We start from the raw sequence: 11,330 nt of genomic DNA, 5'->3' as shown, positions 1-11,330 counted from the left end.
AGTGTATCACCTTGTGCACATGTGTTAGCATATTTTCACAAACATTTTCAAGGGTGTTAGCATTCCACTAGATCCTAAATGCATATGCAATAAGTTAGAGCATCTAGTGGCACTTTGATAACCGCATTTCGATACGAGTTTCACTTCTCTTAATAGTACAGCTATCTATCCTAAATGTGATCACACTCACTAAGTGTCTTGATCACTAAAATAAAATGGCTCCTACATTTTATACCTTTGCCTTGAGCCTTTTGTTTTTCTCTTTCTTCTTTTCCAAGTTCAAGCATTCGATGATTACCATGACATCACCATTGTCATGATCTTTGTCATTGCTTCATCACTTGGAGTAGTGCTACATATCTCATGATCATCTTGATAAACTAGGTTAGCACTTAGGGTTTTATCAATTAACCAAAACCAAACTAGAGCTTTCAAACAGGCGGTTGTCAGTGACAATGAGCAGTCCACTCGGTGCTGCTATGAACGCACGGAGCTAGTCTGGACGTGTCCGGCGGACGGGCCATGCCTTGGGGTGACAGCGACGCATGTTGACGGGCACGGGCTGCACCGCAGCGTTCGCACAGAAGCTCCCTCGTCGCTTCCATCATCAAATCGTCGTCCAGAACTAGTAGAACTAAGAGTCTGTTTATCTAATGCTCGGGTGTTTTAGCATCTGAGAAGACATGAATTTTTTTCCTCATAGATACTGTTTATCTTCCTCCTCTCTCCTCTTTTTCCCGGCACAAATCATAAGTAACAAATCACAAGTAACAATTTTTTTCTATGAAAGGACAAAGAGAAAATTTGATGACGGCGCCGGAGTTGGGGAAGATGCGGGGCGCGGCAGCGGCGGCGCGAGGACGGGCGTGCGCAGGCGCGGCAGCGACGTGGACACGACGTCGCAGGCGCGGTAAAAAAATTCATGTGCCACCGAGTGATAAAACACCCTGTTGATGTATAGCATTTCTGTAGAACTAAATGTGTCTCATCGATTCACCATGCACGAATGGCCGGCGGTGCAGGCGACGGGGACAGGTGTGCGTGCGTGTGATGGATCTACGTGCGCGATCCGGCCCAGATGGACGTCAACGTCGCCCGTGGCTCATGTCCCACGTCCCACAAGAGCAGAGCGCGTGTAGGGCGGCAGCCGGCAAGGCATGGCCATGTCGACTCATCGTGTCACCCGGCTCGCAGCAAGCGACGAATACGGCAGGTCTATAGAGGAAGAGAAACGTTCATTGCATACGTACAGAGGAAGAGAAACGGAAGTGGGGTGAGTACGTAGGGCAACCGGCCGACCGCCGCACGTCGGCCTCTCTCATAAAGGCAAAAAAGGAGCAACAGGAAGTGGTGTGCGGCCGAACAGGGTACTACAACCAACACAGGAGGTCCCAATCATCCGCGACACAGCGGCTAGCAGGCCGGACCGTACATGTGAGCAGTTTCGGACGCATGCATGCATGGACGCAGAAGGAGTATAGCTACAGCGCGAGGCGTAGCAGACTGAAAGGTTGTCCGAGGCTCGCGCCATGTCTCTGCCCCTGCTACTGCTAGCTCCCTGAGCGGTCGCCGTCGTGCCTGCCCCAAGCGCTCCGCAGCGTCCTGCCACTGGCAGCGCTCATGCTCAGCGCCATACGTCTTGGCGCCAAGCTCGGCGCCAGAGTCGACGGCGCCGAGATGCCTGCCAAATCAGTGTCACGTCAGCGTCTAGCCCAAGAGCTTGACGCCAGGGACACTGGCGCCGAGACGTGTTAGCTCGGCGGCAGCATCGATGGCGTCGAGCTAAGGAACCAAAATCTAAAAATTTTCCTCCGGGGACGTGTTTGTGATTTTTTTTTTAAAAAAAAAGCTAAAAAATAAAAAAATTCGGGCGCCAGGAGAGCCTGCTTCACATCGACGGCATGGAATATGGTGAAGAAGGGATCACTGAATTAACTAATGTATGTTCCGTTGATCGATGTTAATACGTACACGTGCAATGTAGTCTCTCTCTCTCCCAAAATAATAAGTGACGTTTTTTTTTTGAGTCTCAGACATCTTGTTTGAACCGTTGGTCTTATTTAAAATTTTATATAAATTATAAAAACATATTATTAAAGTATATATCTCTAATGATAAAAATAAGCCATAACAAAATAGATAATATTTATATAAAAAATTTGAATAAGATAAACGATCAAACAAGTTGTCTGGAAATCAAAAGCATCACTTATTTTTTGCAGCATTGTACTTTTGAATTTGTAATCTGCTGCCGTATACATTGTTGGATATATGGAACCTGCTCTAATTTCTTCTGCATGCAGCATCAAGTGATTGATGACGATGCCTTCTAATTAGGAGCTCCATCATATCATCTTATTTTCATTTATATATAGTAGAGACAGATCGATGGTCATACTACATTAGATTATTATTAACTATACCATCAATCCGTGCACAAGCAGCTAGCTAGTACAATAAGTTTTTTCACATCAAACCCGAAACTCCCAACGAATGGCCAGTGAGCTAAAAAAAGGAAGAATATGTTACATTTTTCATATGCTCTCCTCTTATAGATAGGACGAATAAAGAAAAAAAAATAGATCACTTACTTTCGTCGTCCTTTCTTAATCGGTTTTTTAATGCAAATAGATTCAATCTAATAATTTCTTTTAGATTAAGTCTTTGGTCTCGTTTGATCGAGCCGGAAATGAGTTAGACTCAAACCAGACTCGGACCAGAAAAACCGGCTTAGTCGGATCTTGAAATCGGCTAAGCCAGTTTCTTTGGGGCCAGGCGGCTGTTGCCGGACACATTATAGAGAAACCAACCTAGCCGACCCAATCTTTCGTGTAGAAAACCGTGGGGCCAAGAACCATATGCTATGCTAGGGAGAGTACGCTACTCATCCCATACAACTTTAGCATAACGACTGAAGAACTAACAACTCTGCTCTACTAATTGCTCATCAGGTAAACTATACTGAGCCAACTTGATCGAAATAACCCAACCAGTAACTAGACCCTGCTAAAATAACTTGGTAAAAAACGACTCAACTAGCACCTCAACCCTAACAACCACTAGCATCACAACTATCTCTGACAACCAACACACAGCACAACTAGCACACTCAACACGATGCCGAGCACCACCAACAAACGGTAGTAGTACCACCATATAGCCAGATGACAAGAGCAGATTAGCGGAGCTAGAAATGCAACTCTTACTTAGAAAAACTTACTCCCTCCGCCTTTCGAACTTTGGGTAGGGTAAACACCTCGCGTGAGTCTCTGTCTCACAGGTGTACGGGTAAGGACCAACCATCTCCTTTTTTTCCTTTTGTGAAAGGAAAGAAAGCACAACCATGTCTATCTAGAAGAATATAACCAGTTTAACATGGTTGATGTATTCCTTAAATCATATGTACTACGTACTGTTTATATAGGAGTACAATACTACATGAGGTTCTTCGAAGATAGACAAAGTCAATAATAAGGTTAAGTTATAAGAGTCAAGTTATACAACAGTAGTCTTCTATTTCTCTACAAAATTTCTTTATTATTATATGTTTCCAATCTCTTTCCTATCCCTGCTTACATACATATCTATTGGGACCCACTAGTGCATATGCTTCCGTGCTCAGCTTGTTGCTTGCATAAGAGCCAAGCTCTCTTCTCTCTCCTTCCTTCTTCTTTCACATCAGCAAAAATATTGGTTAGCTTGGCTATAAGCCAATTGTTGTACCTGCTCTAATTTAACCATGACTAGGCATGCATACATTTTTTTGAAGAGGACCATACCATACATGCATAGGACTCATTTGCTGCCGCTTCATTTTAGAAATAAAGGCCATGTTTGGTTACTGCAGTCCCTCCTAAAATTCTTGTCACATCGAATGTTTGGACATATGTATTGAGTATTAAGTATAGACTAATTACGAAACTAATTGCACAACTTGCGACTAATTTGTGAGACGAATCTTTTAAGCCTAATTAGTCTATGATTTGACAACGTGGTGCTACAGTAAGCATGTGCTAATGACATATTAATTAGGCTTAAAAATCGTCTCGCAAATTAGCCTCCATCTATGTAATTGGTTTTGTAATTAATCTATATTTAATGCTTCTTATTAGTATCTAAATATTTGATGTGACATAAATTTTAGAAGCGATTAAAGAACAAAACCCCCTCGTGTGTGGTGCACAATGAAGTGGTGGAGGCGGGAGAAAATATAATTTTATATAATTTAAAGAGACCGTGTCACATTAAATGATGTCTCATCTTAAAATAAAACAGAATAATGGAGGGAGAACGTTGGCCGCCGATCAACTCAGGACAGTCCCAATAAAAAAAACTAGTAATTTCTATAATATAGGATATCGTATTAAAAAAATTACTGCTTTTCAACTCATGGTTTCTATGAGTAATAATTATTTTCTCTTTCTCTCTTCCAACTCTATATTCTTCCTTCAATGGGAGTGCGGCACGAGCCCCTTAGAAACTGGTGGTTTCTCCCCAACGGCGATTTCATGGTTTCTTGATGTATTGGGTCAAGAGAAGACCTGATTTTTTCATGAGGAAACCATTTCTAGGATTTTTGCTCTCTTTCTTTATTAATTACGTTACCATGTTAGCGTTTAGCCTACGTGACAAGTTATTTAATGAGGATAGAAAGCATCGTTAATACATCGTTGGACTGCCCTCCTGCAGCCACATGCCCAATTTTCGACGCACCCGGGTGGAACGCGCGCGTGCCGGCATCCGGGCAGCCACCACCGCGGCGGACTTGCCGGAGCCCGGAGCCCGGAGCTCGTCGCCTCGCCTGTGTACAACTAGGGAAGCTGGCTGTTGACGTCGGTCGTGGCGTCCATTAAATGCAAATGCAAACGGCGGTTGGCGCGGCGCAAGACGACTTTGAAACGGACGTCGTCGTCCTCGTCTGCCAGGGTAAAAGACGACAGGCAGCGTCGTCGTCGTCGCAGTCGCACGCAGAGTTGGCTGCTTTGACGGCCGACGACCTGTAGGTACGTACCGGCCTGTAGCTAGCCATGGCTGGAAGCATGCGTTTTTATTCGATAACGAAAAGGATTTATTAGAATTTCCAGGGGGGGGGGGGAATTAAAAAATACGTGGATGTGATGAAGCAAGCAGCTTCCATCTCTACTCAAACAAAAGCACATCATATGGATTATTATAACCAAGATCCATTTGAATTTCCTGAAGGTTTCTCTCACCATTTGAATTTCCTATCACTCTGCTCGATCATACATATTTCATTCATTTCGCTGTAACGAAAAACGAACTTGCTGAAAATTAACAAGAAGAACAACAACCGTACAGGCACAGCTCCAAAAAGATACCTCTGTTTGAAAGGAGTATCCATGATCTATTCCTTTCCTGTCACTGAACACAAGCTAGCTATGTAGGTACAAGGAAGGAAGAGGAGAAATTAAAAACCAATAAAAACAATCTGTCAAGCGCTTTATAATTCCGCCGCTCTCCTCGATCTACACTCCGGTGCAGCGGTGCTGCATTGCGCGCAACCTCCTACGCTACGACGACGTACTACCCACGCGCCGGCCGCGCGTCTCAGCTCGCGACTAGCTTCACGACGAGCCGGCAACCTCCGCTGCAGGGCAGCCGGCTGCTCCCTTGGCCGCCGCCTGCGGCGGCAAAGGCGGCGGCGGAGGCGCGCGGCACACCGGGCACGTCGGTCTCCGGCGCAGCCACTGGTCGACGCACCCGCGGTGGAACGCGTGGCCGCAGCCGGGCAGCCACCGGAGCTCGTCGCCGTCCGCGTAGTCCGCCAGGCACACCGCGCACCGCGCCGCGTCGGACCCGGACCCACCTGCCGTCTCCCCGGCGCCGTCGCGCGGCCCCTCCGTCTCTTCATCCTTCTCCTTGTCCGACGACGAAGAGTACAGCAGCGTCGGGTACGCGGCCAGCGCGGCGTCGTCGAGCCCGGGCGCCGCGCCGTGGCCGTGGCCCAGCTCCACGTCGTCGCCCGCCGCGTCGCGCCGCTGGGACGGCGACGGCGCGCGCCAGCCGTGCCTGCGCCGCTTGGAGCACAGGAACGTGGCGGCCGAGAACACGAGCAGCGCGGCCACGGAGGCGGCGATCAGCACGGTGTCCTTGGTCATGGCCGCCGCTGCCGGCACCGACTCGCGTGCACGGCTCCTCGTTCTCTGTCCCATCCGCCCCACGCGCGCGCCAAAGCTTCTGCACCGCTGTTAAAATCAAAACGCGCTAATGACCGGGTGGCCTCATTAATTAATTAACCACGGCCACTAATCGCCTAATCTGTCTTTACCGCTGCTTTGTTTGTTCGTTGCTTCCCGCAGGAGCTATTCCTGAGACCGACCGCCGCCTGACACCTCACCAAAATTCGCCGAATTTTCTGCTGGTCTCTTTTCAACCGCTTGAATTCGCCTAGGATTTATCAGTGTGTTTGAGGCATATTCGTGTCAAGTTACGAGTGCAGAAACGGCAGCTAAAAAGGCTGCCTCTTTGCCAACTAGGTTATTATATATAATAATGATGCAAGAACTGGGTGCTTAGGCTGGCGATTAAGGAAGTAAAGCGCGCATGCACTAGATTACGCAGGGAATGAGATCTCTGTAGCTTGATCTGACAGGAATGAATATCCCCTGATTCGACGTATTTTTATTCGTTCGGGTTTGCTGAGAATTTGATTTGACAAGTTGGTCTCCTTAGGCCCTCTCCAGTGTATCGCCTGAGTGCTGCTTCAAGTGGAGAGAGAGTTTTTAAGCACCACCTCTCACACTGCAGGGAGTGCTGCCAACGCCAGAAAATTAGGGAGCGAAGCAAGTACGTGCGTCGGTGCCCAAACCGTCGAAAGAAGTATTTTATTCATTGCAGATTGATTCTCTCGTGTGGTACCACAGGCAGCATACGTGGTTGTGCTATTGTTTATTGCTTGTGGGATCCACTAAGAACAGTAGGAAGTGAAGCTACACACTGCAGGAAGGAACTGAACGAAGCATCGCTGTGGAGTTGGCAGAAATGAACAGTATTAGGCAACACTCACGCTGTGGAAGGCCTTATCGGCTTATCGTCAATCAGCAAAACAAATAAGCGCGTGTTTAGTTGAAGTCCAAAATCCCAAAAAGTGCTACAGTACCTGTCACATCGAATGTTTGCGGCCCGTGCATGGAGCATTAAATGTAGACAGAAAAAAAAAAACTAATTGCACAGTTTGGTGGGAAATTGCGAGACGAACGTTTTGAGCCTAATTAGTCCATGTTTAGACACTAATTGCCAAATAAAAACGAAGGTGCTACAGTAGCCCCAAATTCCAAATTCCTGGAACTAAACCAAGGCTAAAGCAAATGTTGTTCAAATTCCGTCACCCAGAGACCACGGGTTTGGCTGGCTCTCGTGCGCAGCCTCACGTGGGCGGCGCACCTTTTGTTGCAAGTTTGAAGACCAAATTTCGCAGGAAATACGTAGGAGTTCAAATTTCGTGGTTTCAATGCAATTTTCCTCCCAAACGAGGCCTAAAATCGCTTCAAATTCCTGGACTGTTTAAGGTCCGGATTGTTGCTTGTGCAGATGGAATGAGAAGGAGAGCTCAGTTTTTTTTTTTTAGGAAAGGAGAGCTCAGTTGCTTGTGCGAGCTGGCAAATGATGTCTGAACATAGGAGAAACCCGTCCAAATAAATACTATAAAAATTTGACGTGTACTCCTTCCTACATATGAACGTGTGATGGACCCGGTACAATACTTGGGGTTGCAGCACTGACAAGTTACTGGAATTTTCAACTGACTCATCATTAGACCGGCCGCACGAGCAAATCTCAAAATTTTATTCTAGGAACTTGACTGTTTCTTGTTTGTTTCCACGTGCGTGCATGGATCATGTATTCATGTTCCAGTCATCTGGATCCCTTTTGAAAAACAACCAACAAACTGTTTACGCGAGGTCGTAATGTGAACAAAGCCCGAATCTATCTATATATATTTTTTTTGTACCGAGTGTGTTTGGCAGATTCAATTTTTTTTTTCGTGTTTGGCAGATTCATCTGATGTAGTCGTGATGTGAGGTGTTTGGACTTTGGAGCTCAATCATCTCAGGTGATTGAAGCGAAAAAATCTGAAAGATTATGTAACTCACCCGTTGTTGCCCAGGATTTTGTTTCAGTCAGTTCTTAAAAGATGCAACTTGCTGCCTAGCAATCTTTTTTGAAGAAGAAATCCCCTGACTGGAATGTGACATGTATCTGACAGGATGGGCACATATGATATTTGCCATTGCTAACAGCAAATTGATGTATGATGACGCCTCCAGATATGACATTTGCCATTGCTAACAACAATTTGATGTATGATGACGCCCCCAGAGATTATACAGATACAGGTCATCATGTTAACTAGTAAAACCAACCACATCAACACATTTGTTATGTTCCTGCAGATGCTGTTGTTTCTGTTTCTATTTGCCAAGAAACTCCAGTCAGATCTCAGTCGTTTGTCAAGACATAATTGACCAGATCAAGCACACTGAGGGCACTAATGACATCTTCTTTTTTCCTTCTAAAAAACAGCAGGAGCACTGCTATGTCATATAAGATGAGCAAGTCAAAGTCTTATGAGGGTTTATTACCGTAAATTTAAACCACTCACACTTAAACTTCATTAACCAAATCACCGAGGCACCAAGCCAACTCCACACGCCTACTGCAACAACTGTAACTCCCTGGGAGCATTCCAAACCAGCTTGCAGGGATCAAGGCTATGCACTCTTGCAGCTTAACTTAAACATTTATTACTTAAGATATAAAAAACAAAATTACAAGCAGGAACAGCGAGCGCTATGTATGCAGTACATCTAAGACCAGAAACTTCAAGGTGATTCATGCCACCCAGTGCACGTAGCTCCAGCTTGCGCAGGGTCCGGGGAAGGGTCCAACAACTTGGGTCATTCATGCTACGCCATAACATTTTCCCTTACAAGAAAAATATCTGAAATGTCCCTATGTAGCTAATTCTCTGAACATGGGCAACTGCAAAGCTGGGCTGCCTTCCTGCAAAAGGTAGGCAATGACTAGAGCAGTCACATAAAAATCAGCTCTTGTTTTCAGTAGTTTCTGCTGAAGTAGCAGATGTTGTCGATGCTGTGAGGTCCCTGGCGCATTGTGACACGTATGGCTTCAGCTGCAATCGGCATCTGATTCATGAGACAATGCAGGCAAAGATTGAAACTCAACTCATCTTAGCCACATAACAGGTTATAGGTGATAATTGTCCGTCTTCAGGCCCTCTCCTTCCCCGTCCTAAACTCAACTTTGCTACGGTAACCAATTTCATAATATCAACTCAATACTTTGTAACTGTTTGTCTTGGGTTTGGCATTTCTGCATTTGCAACGACTTTCTTATTATCACAGGTTTGTATTTTTAACCTAAATTAGGCCACTGGTGCTCCAAGCTCCAAGTCCTGAACGTAAATTGAATGTCTTCCAATTTCATCTGGCAAACTAAATTGTGGAGTGAAGAAGATAACTTTGGTACTTGATATTAAACTTGAAACATGCTATCTAAGTCTGTAAAGTGTGAACCAGAAAAGGCCAGTTACCTTGAAATCAGTCAAGTCAGGGACCACAAATCTTGGCAACTTTTCATCAACAATCACATATCCACCTGCAAAAGAAGATAAAATTTTAAAATAAAAAGGAATAAAAGTAAAATTACTTATCAATGAGAAAGGATTGAGTGGAACTAAAATTACGCCACTACAATTTTATGATAATTGTATATATTATGAAAGTGAATGAAGATATTGACTCAATGAAGTAACATCAAGAATCCAGTGGACAGGATCTCGAGAGCTACACTGTGGTGGTTACAAACTAGGTACAATCTGAGGCTGAAGCAAGGAAAGATATTAACATCTATATATACGACCGTACGCTACATATGCTGATCTACAGATCAAAGGACAGGAGACAGAGGAGACAGATAACCAGGTGTAGGCGGATGAAGAACGGACTTGGAAAACGTGATGTAACTACAAACACTGGAGGTGGTTTTCCTAATTTCCTCAGTGCATAGCATCACTAGTTCAGTATAGTTCGTATGCCTTAAAACAATGCTAAGTTTCAACTGACGCCGTTAGGTTGTTTCAGCGGATGGCCTTGTACGTCAAGCTACACCGATCGCATAATTTCACTCCTGCGAATTCTCATTCGAACATTTCAACGATCACCTATCTTGCAGGCACGGCTGGACAGCTAGACCTAGATCACTGGATGGCAAAATGCTACCTTTGCGGGTGTGGAACCCGGTGGGCTTGCAGTTCTTGCCCTTGTAGTAATCCCGCGGCGCCCGCTTGGAGGAGAGGATGTCGAGCGAAGACAGCCGCTTCCGCCGCATCGCCCGGCCCAGCGAGCCCAGTGTCAGCCCCAGAGGCATCCTCCAACGCCGCGGCGAGCGAACGAGCAGACGCCTTCCTCGTAGATTCCTGCACAGCCTAGGGGAGAACGGATCAGCGCGTCCCGGCGGAGTTCGGCGAAGGCGGCGCGAGGAGGAAAGGGAGGGGAACGTACCGGACGGCGAAGGGGATAGGAGGCGGAGGCGGGCGGCGCTGCTGCTGGAGTGCTGGTAGGGTTTGCCGGGGAGTTGCCGAATCAGACAGCCCGCAAGGCCCAATGCAGCCCACCACGGGGATGCTGAGGAGTTTTTTCTTCTTCTTCTATTCTACTACTATACTTATATAATGTTGAATGAGCATTTTTGTAGATTCTATTACTACATCCTAGGCCAAGCAATCTTAAATGTTTGATTAAAAGATCAAAACTACTCAACAGTTTGGTTTATGTACAATGTTACTCCCTCCATTCCAAATTATAAGACGTTTGACTTTTTTTACCTCAAGTTTGACCACTCGTCTTATTCAAAAAATTTATGCAAATATAGTCAAATTTAAGTCATTCTTGAAGAACTCTTATTAATAAACCAAGCCATGACAAAAGAAGTGATATTTTGCACAAATTTTTGAATAAGACGAGTGGTCAAACTTGATGTCAAAAAAGACGAGTGGCCAAGCAATCTTAAATGTTTGATTAAAAGATCAAAACTACTCAACAGTTTGGTTTATGTACAATGTTATATAAGTAAGAGTATCTGGGTAAACAGCTTTCAAATGCCGCCACCAAATTGCAGTGCTGAAACATTTCATTCGTTCGTTTACATTAAAAAAAAGGATTTAAAACATGTTCATGGACTTCTCATTTGGATGATCCTCAAATGCATGAGCAAGTCCCATATTGGTTTTACATGAAGCTTGCTTCACTTTTTTCTTGATAGACAATTGGCCATTTGCTCTTTTTTAA

General features: G+C 45.2%; 2 protein-coding genes across 4 annotated transcripts; both read right to left on the bottom strand.

The window, feature by feature from the left end:
• Positions 1 to 5,513: 5,513 nt before the first annotated feature.
• LOC136502543 (E3 ubiquitin-protein ligase EL5-like) lies at positions 5,514 to 6,173 on the bottom strand. Its single transcript, XM_066497808.1, has one exon. It carries the CDS (start codon positions 6,171 to 6,173, stop codon positions 5,586 to 5,588), a length of 588 nt encoding a protein of 195 aa, XP_066353905.1. The 3' UTR covers positions 5,514 to 5,585.
• A 2,357-nt stretch (positions 6,174 to 8,530) lies between these two features.
• LOC136505242 (uncharacterized) lies at positions 8,531 to 10,676 on the bottom strand. Of its 3 annotated transcripts, none has more exons than XM_066500390.1 (4): positions 10,545 to 10,676; positions 10,263 to 10,459; positions 9,575 to 9,639; positions 8,531 to 9,167 (listed from the first exon to the last, which is right to left on the bottom strand). In XM_066500390.1, the coding sequence occupies exons 2-4, from the start codon at positions 10,408 to 10,410 to the stop codon at positions 9,078 to 9,080; spliced, it is 303 nt and encodes a 100-aa protein (XP_066356487.1). In that variant the 5' UTR covers positions 10,411 to 10,459; positions 10,545 to 10,676; the 3' UTR covers positions 8,531 to 9,077. The 3 variants fall into 3 exon arrangements, with proteins under 3 accessions (XP_066356487.1, XP_066356485.1, XP_066356486.1); XM_066500388.1 differs by having other exon boundaries at positions 8,531 to 9,154; XM_066500389.1 differs by having other exon boundaries at positions 8,531 to 9,154; positions 10,263 to 10,468; positions 10,545 to 10,642.
• Between the last annotated feature and the right edge of the window lie 654 nt (positions 10,677 to 11,330).

This window comes from Miscanthus floridulus, chromosome 14 (assembly GCF_019320115.1).
Source record: "Miscanthus floridulus cultivar M001 chromosome 14, ASM1932011v1, whole genome shotgun sequence".
NCBI lineage: Eukaryota > Viridiplantae > Streptophyta > Magnoliopsida > Poales > Poaceae > Miscanthus > Miscanthus floridulus.
Note: the sequence above shows the minus strand (reverse complement) of the source record. Positions and strands in the feature narration are given on the sequence as shown.

What these genes read in the sequence shown, in the direction of transcription:
- LOC136502543 (XM_066497808.1), bottom strand. Translation starts at nt 6,173, where the DNA reads ATGGGACAGAGAACGAGGAGCCGTGCACGCGAGTCGGTGCCGGCAGCG.
- LOC136505242 (XM_066500390.1), bottom strand. Translation starts at nt 10,410, where the DNA reads ATGCCTCTGGGGCTGACACTGGGCTCGCTGGGCCGGGCGATGCGGCGG. An exon ending in CGGGTTCCACACCCGCAAAG is followed by an intron (nt 9,640 to 10,262) that starts GTAGCATTTTGC and finishes CTTCTTTTGCAG; the next exon opens with GTGGATATGTGATTGTTGAT. An exon ending in CTGACTTGACTGATTTCAAG is followed by an intron (nt 9,168 to 9,574) that starts GTAACTGGCCTT and finishes CTCATGAATCAG; the next exon opens with ATGCCGATTGCAGCTGAAGC.